Source organism: Sturnus vulgaris, chromosome 5 (genome assembly GCF_052056855.1).
Source record: "Sturnus vulgaris isolate bStuVul1 chromosome 5, bStuVul1.hap1, whole genome shotgun sequence".
In the NCBI taxonomy this organism is placed as follows: domain Eukaryota; kingdom Metazoa; phylum Chordata; class Aves; order Passeriformes; family Sturnidae; genus Sturnus; species Sturnus vulgaris.
Window position 1 is genome coordinate 24,273,438 of NC_142247.1, and position 20,394 is coordinate 24,293,831.

The following is a 20,394-nucleotide window of genomic DNA, read 5'->3' on the forward strand; positions in this document are numbered from 1 at the left end:
GGGAGGGTCAGATGACTTCTCAGTTTTGAATATTACATCCTCTTCTCAGTGAGGCAATGGCCCTACACCTATCCCCACCCAAGAGTTTCCAGAGGCACCCAAAAGAGAACATTGAAAGGCATCTTTGCTGCTTTTCATTTTTTATTTAAAATTCAGCAAAACGATAATTTACCATAAGCTCAGCATGAAACCTATACTTCACATTGTGCTGAACCTCAGCCAGCAGTGACAGAGCGGGAAATGAAGTAAATCAGTTGTGCCATTCAACAGGGCCCCTGTCCCCAGCGCGCGTTGGATGCGCGTCCATCTCTCAGCAGCGCAGCTGGAAAGGGAGAGGATTTTTGTGCGCCCTGCAGGACTCGGGAGAATGCCGAGAGCCTTTGTTCTGCCTCAGGCAAGACCAAGATCTAACCGGGGATCTCTGACCCCTCAACGTTCCCGCTCAAGGCGGCATCGGCCGACTGTTTGACGGGGGTGCTGTTTAGCAGGGCGGTTCTGCGGTGCATTTGAACGGGGACCAGACGGGTTTCCAGGTTCGCAGCGGGCGCTGCCGGTGCCCAGCAGACTCCGACCTACGCCCACACCCGGCACCGCCAGCGGACCCCGCCACCGGCTGCCCCCGCTTAGCACCTTCATCCCCGTTCGCCCACTCCCCGCGGGGGGCTTCAGCCAGGCGGGGAGCGAGGCAGAGCGAGTGCGGGGGGGGCCGCCCTGCCCCGGAGGGGTTCTCCTGCTCCGGTGCCCCGGAGGGGGTCCCCGTGCGGGCTCGGGTGCTGAGCGCGGCTGGGCGAGGTGGGTCTCGCTCCCCTCCGCGCCCCTCCACGCCGCTGCGAGGCGGCCGCCCCCGGCCCCCGGCGGCCGAGGTGGGCTCCCGCGGCGCCGCCGCCGCCCACCGTCCGCGGCAAGGCGGGCCGGCGGGGCCGGGGGGCGGAGGGGGAGCGGCGGCGCACGGCGGCGAGGTGGCTCGGCAGCCCTCCCGGAGGAGCCCGGCCCACCTCTCCCGTGCAGGCACCCCCTCCTCCCCGCCCCGAAAGAGGAACTCCCCGCCCGCGCAGCCCGGTCGCGGCGCAGGGAGAGAGGCGGCAGCGGCGGCGGCAGCGGCGGCAGCGCGCCCGGCCCCTCCGCGCACCATGGCGCAGCAGCGCCCGCCGCCCGCCGCCGCCTGAGGCGCCCCGCGGCGCCGAGCCGAGCCCGCGCCCATGGCGGCGCCGCCGCCCGCCCTCAGCTGGGCGCTGCCCCTGCTGGCGGCGCTGGCGGGCGCCGCCGGACCCCAGAGCTTCGAGCTGCCGGGGGCCCCCATCGACAACATCGAGGTGAGCGGCGGCGCCGTGCTGGTGGCGGGCGGCAGCTGCCTCTACGAGCTGTGGCCCGACCTGCAGCCCCGGCGCCGCGTGGTGCCGGCGGCGGGGCAGGGCTGCGGGGAGCCCCCCGGCATGCGCAGCAACCTGCTGCTGCACTACGAGGAGGCCGGCGGGGTGGGCGTCCTGCTGACCGGCTGGACCCAGGATGGCGGCGCCTGCCAGGTGTGGGAGCAGCCGTCCTACCGGCAGCGCTTGAACCAAAGCGAGGTGGTCAGTTGCCTGCCCGACGGCTCCACCGCCGGCGTCGTCTTCCAGCAGGCCGGCGCCTGGTACCTGGCCGTGGCGGCCACCTACTCAACCAGCGCTGACACGAACCACCTGCACTGCGAGCCCTCGAAGTCGGACAAGGAGACCGTCATCACGGTGCGCAGCATGGTCAACTTGATGTCCACGGAGGAGCTGGGCATCATCAAACGCAGGGAGGAACCTTTGCACTTTGTTGACGCGCTCCAGTGGGGGGATCACCTTTTCTTTCCCTACTACACGTTGAAGGCCAGGTTGGGCAATAACACGGAGCCACCCAGCATGGCTGTCCTGAGCCAGCTGCGCCCTTCAGAGAGTGGTCTTACTTTGAAAGGGCACGTCTATTTGGACTGCGGGTGCAGGAGCCTCATTATTTCCTCCAGTCTTGTTCGCCAGGGTGAGCGAGGCTGGTGGGTGGGTGTGTTCCGCCACAGCCACAACGCCAAGGCGTGGAACAGCACTGCCGTCTGCATCTTTGGGATGGAGGAGATGAAGGAGCAAGCCTGTGCATCCACACACTTCAATATGAATGGGAAGAGCTGTGTAAGTCTGGGCATCGTTGACACTGTTGTTGTTGTGGCTGGTGTCTCTGTGCATGACTCATGGGGTGTCCCTGACCTGGAGGCACGTGAAGTTAGTGAGAAACTGCAGAGCCACACTGGGCTTTGCACATCAGCCCTGGCTCTGTCAGCTCTAGTGGTTTCTCCATCTCGTTCTGTTTCTAAAAAGCTGATCCTTTACCCGATTCACCTACCTGTTGGGAAAGATGCATCTGAGGGAGCACCTGAGGGCATGCTGGGTCAGACCTGAGGCTTAGGCTTCTCCCTCGATGTGTCCTTTCCAGCCTAGGATTAGTCGTATTTAATTTTATTTTCCCTACAGCCTAGATAAAGCATCTCCTATCTTATTCTGTGCATTCACATCTCATGTCATTGCAGCTACATCAGAAATATAAAAAAAGCCCATCAAATTGGCTCTGTGCACTGGGCTGTGTGCACTGTTATCCCTATCACAAGTTATCTGTGATTGCTTTTCAGTGGTAGGTATTTCCCAGGCCTCTCACGATTGGCCTTGCTTGGGAGGGCTTTCACAGCCGCCTCCCCAAATCCTTGTGTGCAGCAGACAACAATAGGTGATATCTCTTTGTTGTTGCACTGGTTACATTTTCACAGACAGTGGTATCCCATGGAGTTCCCCATGTCACCTACTTCAGTAACACTCTTCATCTCCTTCCTCCTTTTCAGGGTGAGCTGGGCACATGGAGGGTGGGATAGGCAAGGCTGCTGGCTTTGATGTGGCCTCAGTAGTAAATTACCTAAAGTTTATATTCAGGAAGATAAAATGTCATTCAAATGAAGAAGGTACTTTTGAAAGGCCTGTCCATGCTTTCAAGTTGGAGTCAGAAGACTTTCCAGAACTATGGCAAAAGGACCACTGAAAGTATCAAGGAGAACCATAGGGGATCAAGCAAGGCATCATAAAGCAAGCCTTAAGCCTTTTGCAGTTCCCACACTATCCGGGGTCTTTGCAGCTAAACTTCTGAATCCTTGATGTGTTATGATAGGAAGAGTTTCTGCGAAATTCCTTGAAAGAGGTGCAGTAGATTTACTGTCACTCTTTGGCTTTCCAAATCTAACTCATAGAGAAGTGCAATGCTGAGATTTTTCCAAACAGACTACCAGAGGGCACGTGTGATTCAGTCTGCTCATCTCTCTACTGAGCTGTGAGACTATTCCCAGTGTTAGAGGACGTGGTTGTGAATGAGAACCCCATATGTGGGTGAGACAACTGTGCTGAAGTAAATAGCAAAACTCACTACGGAGCCAAAGCCAATCCTTTGATTTCCAGTGCTAGCTTACTGCTTACTGTGTGATTTCTGTGCTCCCACAAGGCAAACTTCCTGAATGAATTTGAAGTCTCATTCTGATCCCAAAATACCTCTTGGCTTGTTGAAATTTTAGTTTGTATTGTTTGTTCCTACTTACTTGAGAAGTTTCTTAGTGAAGTGCTTTCTGAGCCCGCTAAACACTACAGAAAAAGAAAGCTCCCTGGGCAGTAGATCCTTTCTAAACACTTTACAAAGCCTCATGCAAGAAATTTCAGAGGAGCCTCATAGATCTCATAGAGGAACCTGATGTGGGTAAGGTGAGGCACATATTTCTGGGAACAGGGCAGTTCCCTGTCCCCGTTGCCTTTCAGGGCCTGAATATGAAAAATCAATGATCCACTTGTTTCAGGATTGGTCTGATTCAGATCAGACTCCTGTGACTCCACAGTTACTTTCGTGTCCCAAAAGGCTCATGCCTCCTGGAAATTTAGATTATATTTGTGTAGAAGAATCTCAACTGTAATAAACTTTAAAAGGATTGCTTACTTAACCTTATGTCCTAAACTATGATGATGTTACTGATCATAATATTTTGGCACAATAAATGCAGTTTACCACTGAGAGAAGAGTGGTATTTTAATATTTTGTGAGATAGCAGGACACGTGGGTCCAGTGAAGTAATAGGACCTATAACATTACATGTCTAATTAGCTCTCTTTTTTAAGCTAATTATATGTGCTTATGGTGTATAAACATAGAAATAAATGCATGTAGTTCAGCTTTAATATTTTTTATACTACAGAAGGTTAGGCTAGGCTATTGCGGAGTAAGTTTGGAGATGACAGGCCCATATGCTGCTGCTTCTGGGTTTTTTTAGACCAGATCCTTCTACCGTCTCTCACCAAAGTATGGGAGTCCCTGCAAATCGTGGAATATGCTGTTCTTGGACTCAGAAACACATGGGCTTCAGAGCTGACAGGAAGATGGAGTGTGACACGTCCATCAGTGTGCAGGTTGCAGCAGTGTGTGCAATCCTAGCAATGGCTCTGGCCAGAAGGGAGTGCCTCACAGCACAGAGCTGTCAGGAGTACATGGTGCTAGGATGTGTAGGAATGGCAGCAAGCAACAGTACTTAGGACATGCTTTAAAGTCCAGTCTTTGCAAGACAGTGTTGGTCTTGAGCAAAGGAATGTGTTGCAGCACTGAGAGTGCTTTAAGTGCAAGACCTCGCTGGTGCTTGTGGTGAATGGACTGTGCTGAATGTCAGTCTGGCTTTTGCACTGCAGATACTGGGTGTTGTAGGGTGCTGCAGGTATTAGCCTTCTCTGCTGGGCACCCTTGAATGCAGGAGCTTAGGTGTGATGTGATGAGATATGTAGATCCCAGACATGGACTGTCAGGAATTGGACTATGGACATGGACAGACATGGACTATGTAGGAATTGAAAATACAACTGCAGGAATACAATTTATAGTAAGCATATACATTAGGGAGTAGTGGCAGTTTGTTTTCTTTCAGATCTTGTCATCCTTCAGATTTCTGTTACTACTCTGGTTACCTTTAGGCAAGACATCCTCTTACCCCTCTTCACTCACATTGCATTTCTCAATAAGACAGCAAGAGGGGCTTAGCCCAGAGTATTTGTGGTCCTGAATTCCCTGTTATGCCATTGTTACATGGTGTACTCCAAACTCATTCCTGTAAGGTATTAAGCTTTCTGGCTCTAACCCAGTAAAGCACTTAATGACATATTTAACATTAGGCATATATAAGTATTTCCATCATCTTCATGCCCATGCATTTGAAGTAAAGCATGTACTTGAGTACTTTACTGGATTGGAACCAAATTGCTCTGCATCCTATTGGAACGCACTGTAGGTGTGTAATCTCTTTAGCTTCGCTTTGCCTCTTAGGCCAAAGTTCTTATTTGCATTAAGTTTTAATGCTGGATTAGAGTCTGTAATTGAAAACTAGTAATTTTTAAGATCCTTGCTTAGCAACTTCATCAAAAAGTATGTGACTGCTACAAATTCTGTACAAATTCTTCCATATGAGAAGTAAGTCCATTTTTGTTTTGTGCAGTAGTATGCACAAAGAAGTTTGTCCTACTTGGATGTGTTTATTGAGGACATTGGCACTACTTGATTCTCAGAGACGTGATCCCTCTCTAGCAAGAGGCAAGTGGTGTTTTAGATGAAATTACTCTGAAAAAATTTTTTATATTCCCCTTTTTTTTCTTTGATCCACGTGTCTCTTAGTTTTGAATATATCTACTTACATGCACTATCAGGGTGTATGTGTTACTAGACTCTCTAGCATATCCTACATATACATAAGTGCATCTTCTTCACAATTCCCTTAGTTAATAAATGTGAATTTGCCAAATCTCATTCTCAATTTCTTTTCAGAAACCTGACTGAGTACTTAAAAACACAGGAGGAATGCTGGAATTTGTCACAAACTTGCTGCAGGAGGTAGTGAACTTTAAGAAAGTCTTTTCGTCTGTTCTGTGACAGAACAGGACCTACAAGGATCTCAGGTCTCTCACAGACAAGCCAGGATGTTTTGAGTCACAGCCAAGTAGATGAGTAGGAAAAGTGTTCCAACTGGAGAACATTGACAGGAGAGAGATGTAGACCTAACCACAATAATGAGAAACCTGGAAACTGGTTTTGCCATTAAAAAAGTTGCATGAGAAGAAAAGGATTCACAAATTTTCAGGCAGAAAATCCCAGAGAATTGCTGTAGTTTATATTAAGTTGTTTATTCTATTGTGTGAAAAGGCTAAGTAGTTGTAATAGTTACTAAAAGATAAGCTATCTTGGTTGGATTTTCGTCTGTTATTTAATGCAAGTAAAGACTTGTAACAGTCTGTTGTTTGAACTTTTTCATTTTTCATTGGGAGATACATGTGAGAGTTGGTATGTAATTTATCAAACATAGTTTGGAATCCTTGGACAAATCCTAGCTGGTGTAAGCTCTACCAAAATGACATTATTTTGAAGTCAAGTTTAATTACGACCTTTAATTTGCAGGAACAACATTTAAATTTGTGTGGTAACTCATTCCACAGTGATTCACGGTCTTCTATTTAAGGAAAGAATTACAGACTTCTAATTTTAGTTTTATATCAAAATTGTCCCTGTAATTAATTTTATAGTAGTAAAATCAATCTCCTGAGTATTACAGACTGCTAGTGTTGCATCTGATGTTTGATGGGTTTCTAGAGTTAAGGTTTTTGAAGTGAATATTTCTGTCTTGTTACAATGAGTTTTCAGTTCATCCCTGTTTAGTGGGGGCAGTAAGCCGCCGAAGACTTGTCAACTCTCACACTGCAGGGATGGGGACTGCACAACCTCTCTGGACAACCTGTTCTGCTTGATTGCCCTCACAGTGGTGCTTTTTCATCTCCTGTTCACTAGAAACCTTCAGTGTTTCACTTTGTGTCATTATCTTGTCACCTTACGTACACTTTGGTTAAGAGCCTGGCTTTGTTTCTTTGGTCCCTCTGAAATTGTCTCTTCTGTAGGCTGAACCGGCCCATTTTTGGAAAAGACCTGTAAGATTATCCACCACAAAACCATATCCCTAAGCACCACATCTACAAGTCTTATAAATACTTCAGATGGGTCAGGCGTGATTTATCCTTGGTAAATTTATGCTGGCTTTTTTCTGTCACTTTGTTTGTCTTCTTGTGTCCAGAAATGATTTCAAAGAGAAATTTCTTCATGATTCTTCCAGGAAAAAAGTGAGATCAACTAATGTGTAGTTCCCTGAAAAAAATATTGTTTGGGTTTTTTTTAATATCAGTGCCGTATTTGTTTTTATTCAGTTGATGACTTTACCTGATCTCCACACCTTTTGAAATAGGAGAGAATAACTTTTCAGCTTCATCAGACAGTCTCTCAGCATCTTCCTACAGATCCCATCTGTCTTCCCTAAAACTTGTAAAAACTGAGATTTTTTTAAAGATCTCTGGCTTAATCCTTTCCCAATACTTGTAGTTTATCTCTTCCTTGAACTCTGTGTGTACAAAGTACCACAAGATGTTGCTGGTGAAGTCCAGAGCCACGTTTGCATCCACTGTTAGTAAATATCCTGAGCTATTCAGCAGCTGGTGTGCATTTTCATTATTTATTCTTTATTGCTCATGTGGTAGTAGAAGCTCTTATGGTATGATATGATTGTTCATACCATACCTTCCCAGTTCCAAAACCAGGTGAGCTTGGGTTTTCCTAAGACCATTCCGGCGTGTCCAGAGACTTCCTTCTCCTTTATGCTGTTGTTCTGCAGTGTAGTTCAATCATGACTTCCCTGTTTAGCTAGAGGCCGTCTCGTGATATGTCTGCTTGATTTCCTGAGTTTTGTGCTTGACGAAGATTGTCTGAAAGACCTGCTCGTTTACTTGAGCTCTGTTTCCCTTCAAAGCTGACTCTCAGGGGATCCCGCTGACCATTTCCCTGAACACACTGCAGCCTGGTCTCCAGCTCTCAGCTCGGATTATCACGTCTTCAGTCAGTTTTTTGTTTTTGAGTAGCTGATCCAGAAGAGCATCACTCTTGTCTGACCCCACAGGTTAACATAGCCTGGGGTCCCATCTTATTCTCTTTGGCCCCAGAGCTTCATAGTCCTGATCTACACTAGGCCATGTCTTTGGTGTCCACTTGGATGTGCCACAGTGGGTAGTGGTCCAAGGAATGGAAAGTTCTTTCTGTAATGGATAGGGTCCCCTAAAAGAAGCCCCAACCTATTGTAACAGCATGTTTAGCAAGTGTGTGCCTTCATCCCTCACAGTCACCCACCACTTCCTTTTGCTCTCTGCTAACATGCTGTTCAAGCTCAGTTGGTTTCAAAGCCTTCCTTAATGGAGCTTGTTTTCCCTCACTGGTTATTGGGACACTTTACCACTACTGTGAACATAGATCTGAGGGCAGAGAAGGGCTATTTCTGCTGCTGCAAGAAGTCACAGGTTTCTAGCTTCCCCATTTCAGGAGTCTCCATCAGCATCTCACTCAACCATAGCCTCTGACTGTTCTTCCTGCCTTGCATCAGGAGCCTCAGGATTCGCCTTTGCAAGGTCTCACTGAAGACTGATTTTCTGGTAATCCTTGATTTTAGGTGGACAGCCTTGTCCACCTAACACTGCTGGGCAATGCACAAATCAAAAAACTCCCTGGAAATAAAATTTTGGAACAGTTCGTCTCCTCATTCCTTAGCCCTAATAAAGGCTCGCTGTATGCTCCAATATTTGTTACCCTCTGGTATAGTAAACATTGATGCAGATGGCTAAAGGATGGTGAAGTTAAGAAAGAAGAATGAGGGTACAAAAGTTCTTCCCCCCTGGGAAAAGCATCTATTGTTTCTGTGTTGACCATTGCTATATGCTACTTACAAATCTCATGTCCTTTTGTATAGCTGCATCTGTTCTTTCACTCAGATGCTCAAACCCTTTATTTTTACTCTTTGGACAGCTGCATATGATGAGTGCTGTATGAGCTAAAAAGGCTGCCCTTTCCTCTGAGGCACGCAATGTAAAATAATCAGGAGGAAATCAAGACAGAAAGTAAAAGTGTGAATATGGTTGCTGCAGCTGGAGTCATACAGAGATACATCTGAAAATGAAATGCCAAATAGAAAATGAGTATAAATACCTTCCATGCCAATAACCAAGCAACTGTAGACTGTAGAGGGACTGTAGAATAGAACAGAGGATGGAACTGAAGAATTAAAAAAAAAGAAGGTCTTACAGAGTGGTATTATCTTTTCTTTTACTTTTCTTGCTTTTGTATGCACCTGAAAATGTTACAGGATAGACAAACAGATGACCAAGGAGATGAATGACTCTTCAAGTGTAAAGGAAATTTAGACTGTAAATGCATTTTTAAGAATGGATTTAGCTGTGAAAGAAGCAGCTTGGGAAAGCCCTACAGTGCTGTAACCCCATTAGTCACAGTGGAAGAGGTATAAGGGCTTGTTAAAACAATAAATGGATGTGGAAAAGGGGTGACAGAAGGATGAAAGCAGCAGCTGCACCCTGGAGGAAATGGGCAAACTGGAGAAATGGGTTGTAAAAGAGAGAAGGCAATTGTTTTGTGACTGTCCACCGTCTGAATTCCCCCTGTTCTTATCCATATTAGCTCAATGTCACGTTGACCCTCCCTCTAGCAAGCAGAGGGAGGGGAGGAGACTTCCATACTTGTCAGTATTGGTTCTTCAGTCAGATGAGGAGGATGCACTGATATGACACTGGTTATTTTATTAGTATGTGGGCCAAAATAAAATCTGGCAGCAAAGCTTTTCAGAAACTGGGTGAGTACTCCTCTTTTCTGTGATCTTGTTGTACAGAGTCTGCGAGGAACCTAGTGTAGTTTGTCTCTCTTACACTACTACATGGTGCACTGCAGAAAAACTATTCCTAATTTTAGAGGAAATGAAAGTGTGGAAGCTCCACTTCCTCACTCCCTAACCTTCCCTCACTCCCTAACAATGAGTGAAGACTCATTGAGTGACTAGTTCTGGAGTTAGTTACCTTCTGATCTATTAGTAAAGTCAGCTAACTTTTTCCACCTTAAAATGCTTGCAATTACACCCTGCCCCACTTCCCTATCTAACACAGACCTCCAGGGTACTGGATTCTCATGGCCAAGTGAGTTTTACTGAAGTTCTGTGCCAGTGCATGACAGTTCCCTGTGTCTTCTTCCTGCTGCATGAAAAAAAATAGTGGCTTTAAATATGAAAGTTAATGAAGTCTTCTTTTTTTCGAAGTGGCTGTTCTTTCAATCTAATTAAAATAATTCGGATGACTGAAGAACATTTTAATTGGCTTAGGATTGCAGTTCCGAAAAAAAGTATTTCTAGTGGAAAGACTTTTTAGGGTTAAGCCAGCATCATAGCATGCAAGAGAGTTGAATTCAGCTGTTACCATATTATGGGCTTGCTTCATAACTTTGAGAAATGCCTTCACCTTTCTTCTAAACGTCAGCTTTGATGGTCCATTCCACACTTCGTTTTGTGCGTTAAAGTGAAATAGGCTCTTGCACTCAGAGGGTCTCTGTAGGTTTAGGAATCTGTCCTTGAGACTGAAATTCTGGATTTTGTAAGCTAACCTACAGGGCTTGTTCCCAAGGACCTGGTCTTATCTAAGCTCTTGTCTCCTACCTCTCCATGCCTGCCACTCCTTTGTGCCAGCACTGGTGTATGTGCACCACATGTTCATGTGATGAGGAGCATGACTCAAATGAAGATGTAGGTAGGTAGATTTACAGAGCATTTTCTAGGCACATCATTGCCTTAACTAAGCTCACTGGAAAACATTATACAGGGAAGGTGAAGTAAAGCTTGGCTGGGGTTGGACTCATTTGGAGAGTAGTTGGGATTATACCTTTAGTAATGTCTACCACAGAGATTGACTTAGAGGAATTAGAGAACTTTAAAAAGTGAGTTATTGCTTACTAAGGAGACACATGGGCTTCTAGGGAGTTCCCCTGGTACATGGTCCTATTCTCACACAGGTAGATTCCCTTTCAACACTCAATCATCTACAATCAGAATTATTTGGTTTTGGTTTTAGTTCAACAAGATACAGAGACTTCCTGCATGATGTTTTTTTCATGAGCAGTTTACATGTGTTTGCCACTTAATTTCGTCCAGTGAGATGGAGAATTGAGGGTAACATGCTGATTTTAAAGCTCATCTATGTTCTCCATGACATGAACTTTATATTGCTTTTTCTCATTTTTATGTTTATGTAATACACAAGTCTCTACTTCCTTGAGTGTCAAGGAAGATGAAGATTTGCCTTTTTATACACACAGACACAGTTTGTTTGAAGTGCCTTCTTTCTCCAGAATATTAGCATGGCTTGGAAAGTGGTTGCTGAGTGTATCTAGCCTTCAGGTGATGGCAAAGTGTGGCTTATTGAGAAGAGCTGGAAATTCAGAATAACCCCAGGACTTATGTCCCAAAAAAAAGAAATCCTGTTGCAAAGTAATTTACTGCTGCTATGCTGAGTTTGTATCCCACTGAAGTCAGTGATTTAACTGTAGCAGATGTAATATTTGTTACAGATATGACCATTTGTCATATGAAAAACTAGTTTCATTTGTAATTTCCAATAATGTGTTGCTCTGAAATTGAGTCAGAATTGGAATGTTGCTCAAAGTATTGTCTAAAGTTGGGTTCTCCGAGAATCTTTCCAAGGATTTTTCTTTTCCTCAAAGTTTTCGAGTATAGGTGAATGATTTTTTAATATGTTTTTCTTATGTCTGATTCTCAGGAGGCACAATCAATCAAGAAATTACCTACCTTGATTCACTCTGGATTAGTGGCTGTTTATGGCACAGTTGTTTTGAATCGTATAGTTCTCTTTTTGGGAACAGATGATGGACAGTTACTGAAGGTAAGCTGAGTGTGGCAATTCTTTCCTTCTCCACCAGCTGCTGCTGTGTTCAAGTGGGTAAATATTTCTTGGTTTATTCAGTGTATTAAGAACAAATATGATCCCCTGAATCTCTCGGTTTTGTTTGTGAAATAACTGCTGTATGTTCATTTGGAGAGCAAGATAACTTTCAAAAGCAATTAAGTACCCTGCTAAAATTCAAGTAAACATTTAATTAAAATGTTCATGCCCACAGTATTAATTTACAGACTGTGGAGTTCTCAGTTATTTTGCCTTGTTGCTTTGATTTTCAGTAGAAATATTAAATATTGTTAGATTTTGGAAGCATGTATATTTGTTTGTTTGTTTGTTTGCTTGCCTATGTGATGTGAAAAGCTGTCCATTAAAGAGAAAAGTCAAGATTAATTTTGTCTTAGTTTCTGAACAGTTGACCTACGCTAACTTAAATCCATTGCTTGAAAGTGAAAGTCATCTCATTTTCTTTTATGCTCATATGTCTTTTATGCTTTTAATTTTTTCTGGATTTTGCAAGAATGTGCATTTCCTGTCTATACTGCAAAGGATGACTCTCATTCTTTGTCTTTATTAAGCAGACATTTTGAGAGGAATATAGTAGAGACCTTGAAAACCTTTGTCCATTTGATTTAATTTTGCTTTTGATAATGAAAAATGAAATTGAAGTCTTCCATGTCTCCTTAACACAGTGGAGACAGTGAACACATCTCTCTTGTTTAGTCATGAAAAGCCAATGTTGGTGTGCTTATTGACTTGCAAAATGAAGTTTCTGTCATCTCTACTTCCCTTGAATTCTGTGTGAAGGGTAGTGGAAAACAGTAGAGTTGGGCAAGGTAAGAAAAGGAAATATCATCTCAGGTGTATACTTAGAGAAGCCACGAAGAAATTTGTGTAAGTTCCTTTTTATTTTATGGGTGTCTGAATGTTAGCTTATTTTCTGAAGGCTAATACTTGCCTCTCCATTGATAGGAGGAAAAGGTTGTGATTTTGGGATAGAGGCATTTCCTCCACATTCAGTTTCTGAATCAATCAGTAACAGTCTTGGTAAAAAGCATGTTTCATATGCTAAACCAGTGCCAAATTCAGTGCTAAATGTGTCTGGGATGGATTTTGTTGAAATTCTGTTCTTATGGTCTTTTCCTTCGTCCTTCTCCAGTATGAGAACCAGTGCAGTAGGTGAATTGAATCATGGCATGGTAGTTCATCTCAGAAGCTTTGATGTAACTGAAATTAGGCTTTAGTTTAAGATGTTGGCTGATCAATAAAAGAACATGGGAATAATTTAATTACACATGTTTTAGGCTATTCTTAATGAAGATATGAAATCTAATTGCCCAGAGGTTTTGTATGAAATTGAGGAAGAAACTTCCATTTTCCCCAAACTACGACTTGATCCAGTGAATAATAACTACATCTATCTGCCCTCTGCCAATAAGGTAAGTACAATATTTAATAAAATAATAAATTCATATAAACTACTACTTTAAGGATTTCTACCACCTTATAAGTGAAGCATCTGTTTGTGTCAGAGTTAGACTTTTCATATGCAAACTGCAGTTGCCAACTTTACATCTAATACCTGGTTATGTTGTCCGAGTTCGGGCTGCACTCCTGCAGAGCTTGCAAAGCTTCTGCTGTCATGGTGCTGCCCAGTGTTGCTATGATCCAGCAATACCCTTAATTCCGTGCTTATTTTATGCTGTTCTGCCAAGGGAGTGTTTGTTTCTGGTTTTCCTGGAGGCAGGAAAATGCAGCTCATGCAGAGTCAAGCTTAGAGATAGCAAAAGAACTTGTACACTCTTTGAAGACAAAGCAATCCAGATGTTGGTAGGTCAGGGTTTGTCAGTCAATTAAGGAATTTCTAAAGTGAAGAAATCCCTTAACTTGAGAGATGGCTTTGAAGTCTCAGTTCTGATGAAATCAGTGATAAAGCTGTAATCTGTGATAAAATTCCCATTGCTTCAGTTAGGCATAGACTTCAAAAGAGCAAAACAAAAGGACAGTGAGAAGTGAGCAGTGTGTGTGCACAGTGAGGCCAAGGAGTTCAGCAGTGGCTGAGAGCTGCTGCCCATGAGCAAACGTGTTGGAGCTGCACGTCAAGCAGCGAGCGGCTCCCAGGAGCCGGTGCAGTTGTTGCAGCACATCTTGCAGCAGGGCTACTGAGCAGCAATCAGAAAATCCCTTTGTCTCGCCAGCAGTGGGAAAGATGGCATTGAAAGCTTAAAGGCTTGCTGTCCATCTTAACTGAACAGGATTTCACCCAGCACTTAATTACCATCACTTACAATAAAATCACTTTTCTGGCAGTGAACAGTGTTTTAGCCTGCTGTTACAGAGCAGGGGTAAGTTGGTAGGAGAAACCCTGACTAATGTAAAACATCTGTCACAAATATAGAAGGAAGTGAAATCTCAGTCAAAAGTATACATAGATATTCAAAGTAAGACTTGAATTTTTTTTAGCTTTGGTAAGAGACCAAGTTGTTATAGAGGAACAACAGCTTTTAGGAATAAAGGCACTTCTCTGATCATCTCTTGGAGCTGAAATAAGACTCTACATTGTCTTCTTTAACTTGGTAGTAATCTAGGATTATGACTGGTTTCTGAATTAATTATCTCACACACTTTCAGATAAATTGAATTTTGCAATATATGGATGGATAAAACAGTAAATATAATTTTGCAGGAAGCAGTGTATCCTTGTTTCTGTTGACAAAATATAGGAACTTCTAATTCTTGCAAATTTGTAAAATACGGTTTGAATTAATTTTTCTTACTAAGATCATTGATTCACATTGTTATAAATCACATTATTTGTATCTGTATTCAGTATTTGTAATCAGCTTTCTCTTTTTCTTTTTCCTTTCCTTTTCTGAAAATGGCTGGCTAGGATATTCAAGCTGAATGTACAAGTATAGATACATACAATATAGCCACAATTATCTACATTTACTTACTGAAATGGCATTTTCATGCATGCTAAGCAGTTGCATGCGTTTGTTCTAGTGTGCACATGCAGTAACCTGACATGGTGATGCAAACACAGATGCATTTTGTTATGCGCATGCATTTTTGGATGCACCTTCATCAATCATTTAAATATCTCCATTCTGAGGAGAGGAAAATGGTGTTCTGCTAAGCAGAGCATTATTTGTAAAATATATCTCCTTTCTATTATTATCTATAATTCACTATGCTGATCAGTCTTTCTTGCATTAATCTGCCCATGCTGGCCTTTGAGTAGTAGAACCAAATTGTTATTGTCACAGGTGTTTCATTATCTGATGGCAAAATACAGTGTGTGCAAAATAGGCTGCATATTTCTATCCAAAGGTCTTCTGGCAGAGGGGAATCTATAAGGAGACTTCCCCAGAGGGATTGTGCTTGGTTGCTATCAGATTTTTAATGGTAACCTTCAAGTTCTCTGTTTATGGAGGCTATATTAATTAAAGGTGTTATTGCATTTTTTGGTTTCAGGTGAGAAGAATACCAGTTGCAAATTGCGGTAGATTTGCTTCTGAGCAAGAATGCTTATCTGCAAAGGACCCCTACTGTGGGTGGTGTTCTTTCAATCAAAGGTATCTTTTAGTATTTTAGACTGTCATATAAAAGCAGAGCATTATTAGTCAGTGTACAGTTTGACTGGCTTGGGGCTATTCAACATCAAGATTGTATCTACTGATTTTCTGTGGAATCAGTCATAGCCATAAATGTGAGACACATTGTCAAGTGAAAGGGAACTCAGCACTTTTGAAAGACTATGTAACCCTCAAATTTTTGAGATCTACCCATAAAATATGTTTGGCTAAGAATAATAAATAATTTTGCTTTTAGAGAGATATTTTTGTTTTCCAGATTGAGAGATAAAATTGTATACTTGTGTTTGAAACATCTTAATAGCTGGGAGCATCTCGTATATGAGAACGAGAAAAGAAGGCTTTAGTTGTCTTCAGTATTGATAGTACCTTTTTTTGGAGCCACTGACTTTGGTATAGGCCAAAGGAGAATTTCCTTCTAAATACTTCATTCCCACGTTTGAATCATTAATTTCAAAAATTACTTTGAAGCAGGTTTGAAATCTATTTTACATCTAGGGTCTAGACTGGAGAAATTCCTGGGTTATCAGTCCTAGTCTTAGCAACTGCAAGCACCCACATCGTGTAAAAGTGAAAACTTGCAAAGGATCATCCTAAATGTAGACAGGCTTTTTGTCCTTCCTGCCCAGATTATGTGGCTTCCTGGCAGTCTCATTTTTTGCTGGTAAAAATATATCTGCTCATTTTTGCCATGTGTACGTGTATGGACAGGTTCTAGTTATTTGTTCTGGTGTTAACATCACCTTTGCATAAATAAGTTCACCCCTCCCAAGTCCCTCACACTCACCTCTTCAGTGTTTCTGTGAAAGCACTCTCTCTCTCTCTCTCTTTCTCTCTCTCCCCTTTCATTTTGGTGTGCTTTAAACAGTGAACTTCACTAAGGTCCTCCCACATGAGACACTCCTTTTTTACCTCCACTCCAGTAATCCTTCTGTAAAATTCATGCATTCTTTTAAGATAAAGATGGCCAGGATTCTCAAAGTGTTCCAGAAGCGATTTCAGCTGTGTCTTGCTTAATGTTGTGTAATCAGTCTGTCCAGGAAGCACCTTAGTGTGTTCTGGCATCACAAACGTCTTTTTCATGACAGCATCACATTGATGGGCCACAATCATCCATGATCAACTAATGCCCCCAGGTCCTTCTCTTTCTTTGTTGTCTTTCCAACTGATGAGTTTCCAGTCTATAACACATATGGGTTGTGAGATTTTTATTGCTGTAGGTACATGTTCTTGTACTTTATGCTTTGAAATGTCATTCCAATTCCAGGTTATCTAAGTTTTCCTGTGTGATATTCTTATCTTCCTTTGCATGTTAATGTTCCCAACTCTGTATCATCAGCAGATGTCTACAGTGTAAACCTTCTTTTATGCCAATTTGCTAGTCATTAAAATCTTAAACTGAAGTGTCTGTAAGATGGATTTTTGAGGAATTCCACTAGTAGCCTCTTTTAGAAGGTTTTGGTTTCTTGCCCATTTGGTGTTAGCGTAATCTTGCTGAAGATCTGCTGCTTTATGTTTGCAAAGATAGTTATTGGAAGAGAGTGGGTATTTATTCTGTAATGTGTTTTCTTCAAACTCTGTTTAGCTCCCTTGTTAGAAACTGTGTATGTTACAGTTCTAAGCTTTTCAGGCTTTTAATTACCTTATAAAGAGATTATTAATAACTTAATATTCTGTAAATCCGCTGCTTATGAGAGGAATCACCAAAATTTTCCATTTGATTGAAACAGAAATAATTTACTTTTTTGGAGAAAAAATGAATTACTATAGTATGAGTCCTGTTCAACACCCAAATAATTTTTCACTATTAAATATTTAATGTCATTAAATATTTGGCTTTGTGAAGAGACATCTCTGAGTGAAACTTTAGGAGAAGAGGAAGATATTTTTAGCCAGCATTTGAGTCAAAGTCTGTACGTGTCCATTAAAGCAATATATTCCATAATAATTTTGAGATCAATGATATGTTTTCCACTTTTAGAGGTAAATAAGTTTTCTGTAAAATAAAATACACACTCCAGTTTTATGTAAAATTTACTAGCGACGTTAGTACTGTATTTTAAGGATGGTGTGAATTAAAATCCAATCCTTTAATGAAAAATGTGTGCATCTCATTGCAAGTGACAACAAAATGAAACAAAATGTTTCTACTGTTCGTATTTCTACTCTTTCTTCCATGGGGAGAAATATATTAATTGTCCTTTTCACTTGCAATCATTCAAACGAGTTAGTCATAGCACTGTGTGATTTCTTCTAATGTTTATAGATTTTCTGTAGATCAATCAGATTTACCTGAATTATGCTGAAATACAATTCCAATACCAGGTATTGTTTTACGTACATTTTCCATATGGAAACAACACAACATATTATCTAATATAACCAGAGTTACTTTTGAACGTAGTCAATGTGTGGGACGGACGTCTGTGGACTTCATTCAGGGGTTGGTATTTTGGAAAAAGAAGGAAGCCACAACTTTCTCTGACAGCATGTTCTCATTCCATGAGGAAATCAGTATTCCTCTGCAGGACAGAGAAGGCAATGCTAGGATCTGTAGTTAATAAAGATTAGTGAAGCAGAGACTTAAGTAAATACAAACAAAGAAGTATACATAAGTATTGTGTTATCATAGTGAAATAAGAGGAACTCAGTTCCAATTGTGTAGAGAAATCTTTAGTAGTATAAAGAACTAGTTTTCTGTGGAATTAGAAAAAAACAAACAACTTGACTCTGCTTTTCTCTGTACACATATCTATGCATGTCTGAAATCTGATCCAATAGTTTCATACCTTATACCTTCATACTTGTATAAGGTCCAGTTCACCTTTCCAAGAAAGCCAGACTTGGTTTTCAGAATCTATATGTTAATTTTCAGAATGATATGGTTCACAAATAATATTTATCTGTTACATTCATTCAAGGTACTTGCAAAATAAAAATTTTCTAAAAATAGGGGTGTTACAGAATAATTTCATCTCTAGGTGAGTGGAATTATTTTGCTCTTGGCCTTTGCAGGACAATTTTGAGAATTTATGCTGAGGGGCATCAGATGTGACTGCTTTGTATGAAAATGACCATTCTCCACAGCACACTGTTAGAGTGTTAAAGGTCAGCTTTTAGAGCAACAGAAGATGCATTTTTCCCCTCACACAAAGACAAGCATAACCCTGGGTGGCTTTACTGGTTTTCCTGTTAAACTCTCAGATTCTTCATTGCAAATGAGGGAAACAGGTTCACTGGTTGTGTTCCCTTTACAGTCTAAGAAAGCAAATAGCTTCTTCCTGGGAGAGTTGCAAATATTCAGCTTGATAAACAGTTTTCTTTTTTAGTGTTTCGATATTAGCATCACTGAAATGCATACACTTATTTAGTGCCAAGTACTGCAAGTGTGTTGCCTTGCATCTTTACTATTATAATCCTTACCCTGTCAGAAACTGTAGAATGTCTTTCTTTTGTCTTTCCTCATTGCCAGCGTGAATTACCTACCTGTACATGTCTGAGAATGTGGTTTATGCACATCTGTTGATGATGGATCCCATCTTCTGTGGCTCTAAAATTGTGATGCTGATGAACCTTTGTGATCTCAGTAGGGTGAAGAGAGATATAAATGAGAGTGAAATTTTCCCTAGCTCAGGTAGTTTGAAATATGTAAGGCATATATGGTCCCATTTTATTACAGTATCATTATGATCTGAATATACTCAGAGGCAAAGCCCCACCAGGTTCTTGTGCAGCAGGAACTCAGTTTCCTGAGTTAGACCACAAAGGAAATGACCTTGTGTTTAACTGCATTCCAATTGCCAACATCTTGATCTGCAGGGAACGTGACTTTATGGTTCCTAAGATTTGTGGGGCTATTTTGGGCATTTAGGAATGTGGTGGATATTTTTGTTGAATATGTTTTTCATTTTGGAGAGAAAACACATTGTTTGTGAAATATGTTTTTACAGTGAGCTCTTCATGAAAAAGGCCCATACTTTACAACTGTGAACTCATTTCCAGTTTTTAGCAAAGGAATGGTTCATTAAGGCAGATGTCACTGTTCATAGGATTGAACATGCTTCTACATTTGGTAGAAAAGTAGAATTAAAACTATTAAATGTTACATTTATTTATAAATATTCAATCTTAATATTAAAATATTAAGATATATTCAGTTAGCACTTACTTGTCTTTAATTGCTAATATGAAATTACTTGGAGTTAATCTATGGATTGTTCATTAACTGTTGATAGCAGACAGCATTTTAAGGATTCACCTTTCAAACTCCTTGATTGTCCATCTAATTTGTATGCCTATGTTGTCTTTTTCTTATAACATGTCTTTAATATGTGTAATCTTTGTAGTACTTCTGTATCCCAGTGTTTCCTCATTCTTCCTGAATTTTTTGTTGCACAGTTTGTTTCCTAGGATTTGGCATCTCTAACATTTGTATTTACTTTGAGCTATCCTAATTCTGAAATGAATTTTGTGCTTGAAGACAGAGAAATCTATTTTGAACTTTCTCAAATCTGGTGTTTTTTACCAAGTGCACTGACAAAAAAGAGAAGGATTACCATTCGTATCAGTGGGTGGCAAAGGATATTAGGGAAGAGGATGCATCTCATCAACTATGTACATTCATAGTATAGCTTTACATTTGAGCTTCACTCCCATCCCTTCTTATACCCTCTGGAGAGAACAAGCAGTTTCTGTAGTGTGGTTAATTTCATTTTTGTATGAATGTCTAAAGCAGGGCAGGTGAATTGTACCCTAAAGAACGTATTTCTCCCCAAAGAGTGTAGAGGGGGGCTGGGGGCCAACGAGGGGATCTAGAGCTGTACAATGAAGCAGTCAAGATGGGGACGATGAATTCCATCCCAGGCTACCAATTCCACTGTTACTGGCCAAGCATCTCATATTTTCTTGAGTCCCATTGATTTAATCAAAACCCTCAAGCATATATCAATGCATTG

At 41.7% G+C, this 20,394-nt stretch overlaps 1 protein-coding gene across 1 annotated transcript in view; it reads left to right on the plus strand.

The window, feature by feature from the left end:
- The first annotated feature begins 1,199 nt into the window (after positions 1-1,199).
- PLXNC1 (plexin C1) overlaps positions 1,200-20,394 on the plus strand; it is a 69,920-nt gene continuing 50,725 nt past the window's right edge. Inside the window, exons 1-4 of the mRNA XM_014888463.2 lie at positions 1,200-2,147; positions 11,709-11,831; positions 13,148-13,282; positions 15,321-15,421. Coding sequence (XP_014743949.2) covers positions 1,200-2,147; positions 11,709-11,831; positions 13,148-13,282; positions 15,321-15,421 — 1,307 coding nt within the window. The remainder of the gene's footprint in view (positions 2,148-11,708; positions 11,832-13,147; positions 13,283-15,320; positions 15,422-20,394) is intronic.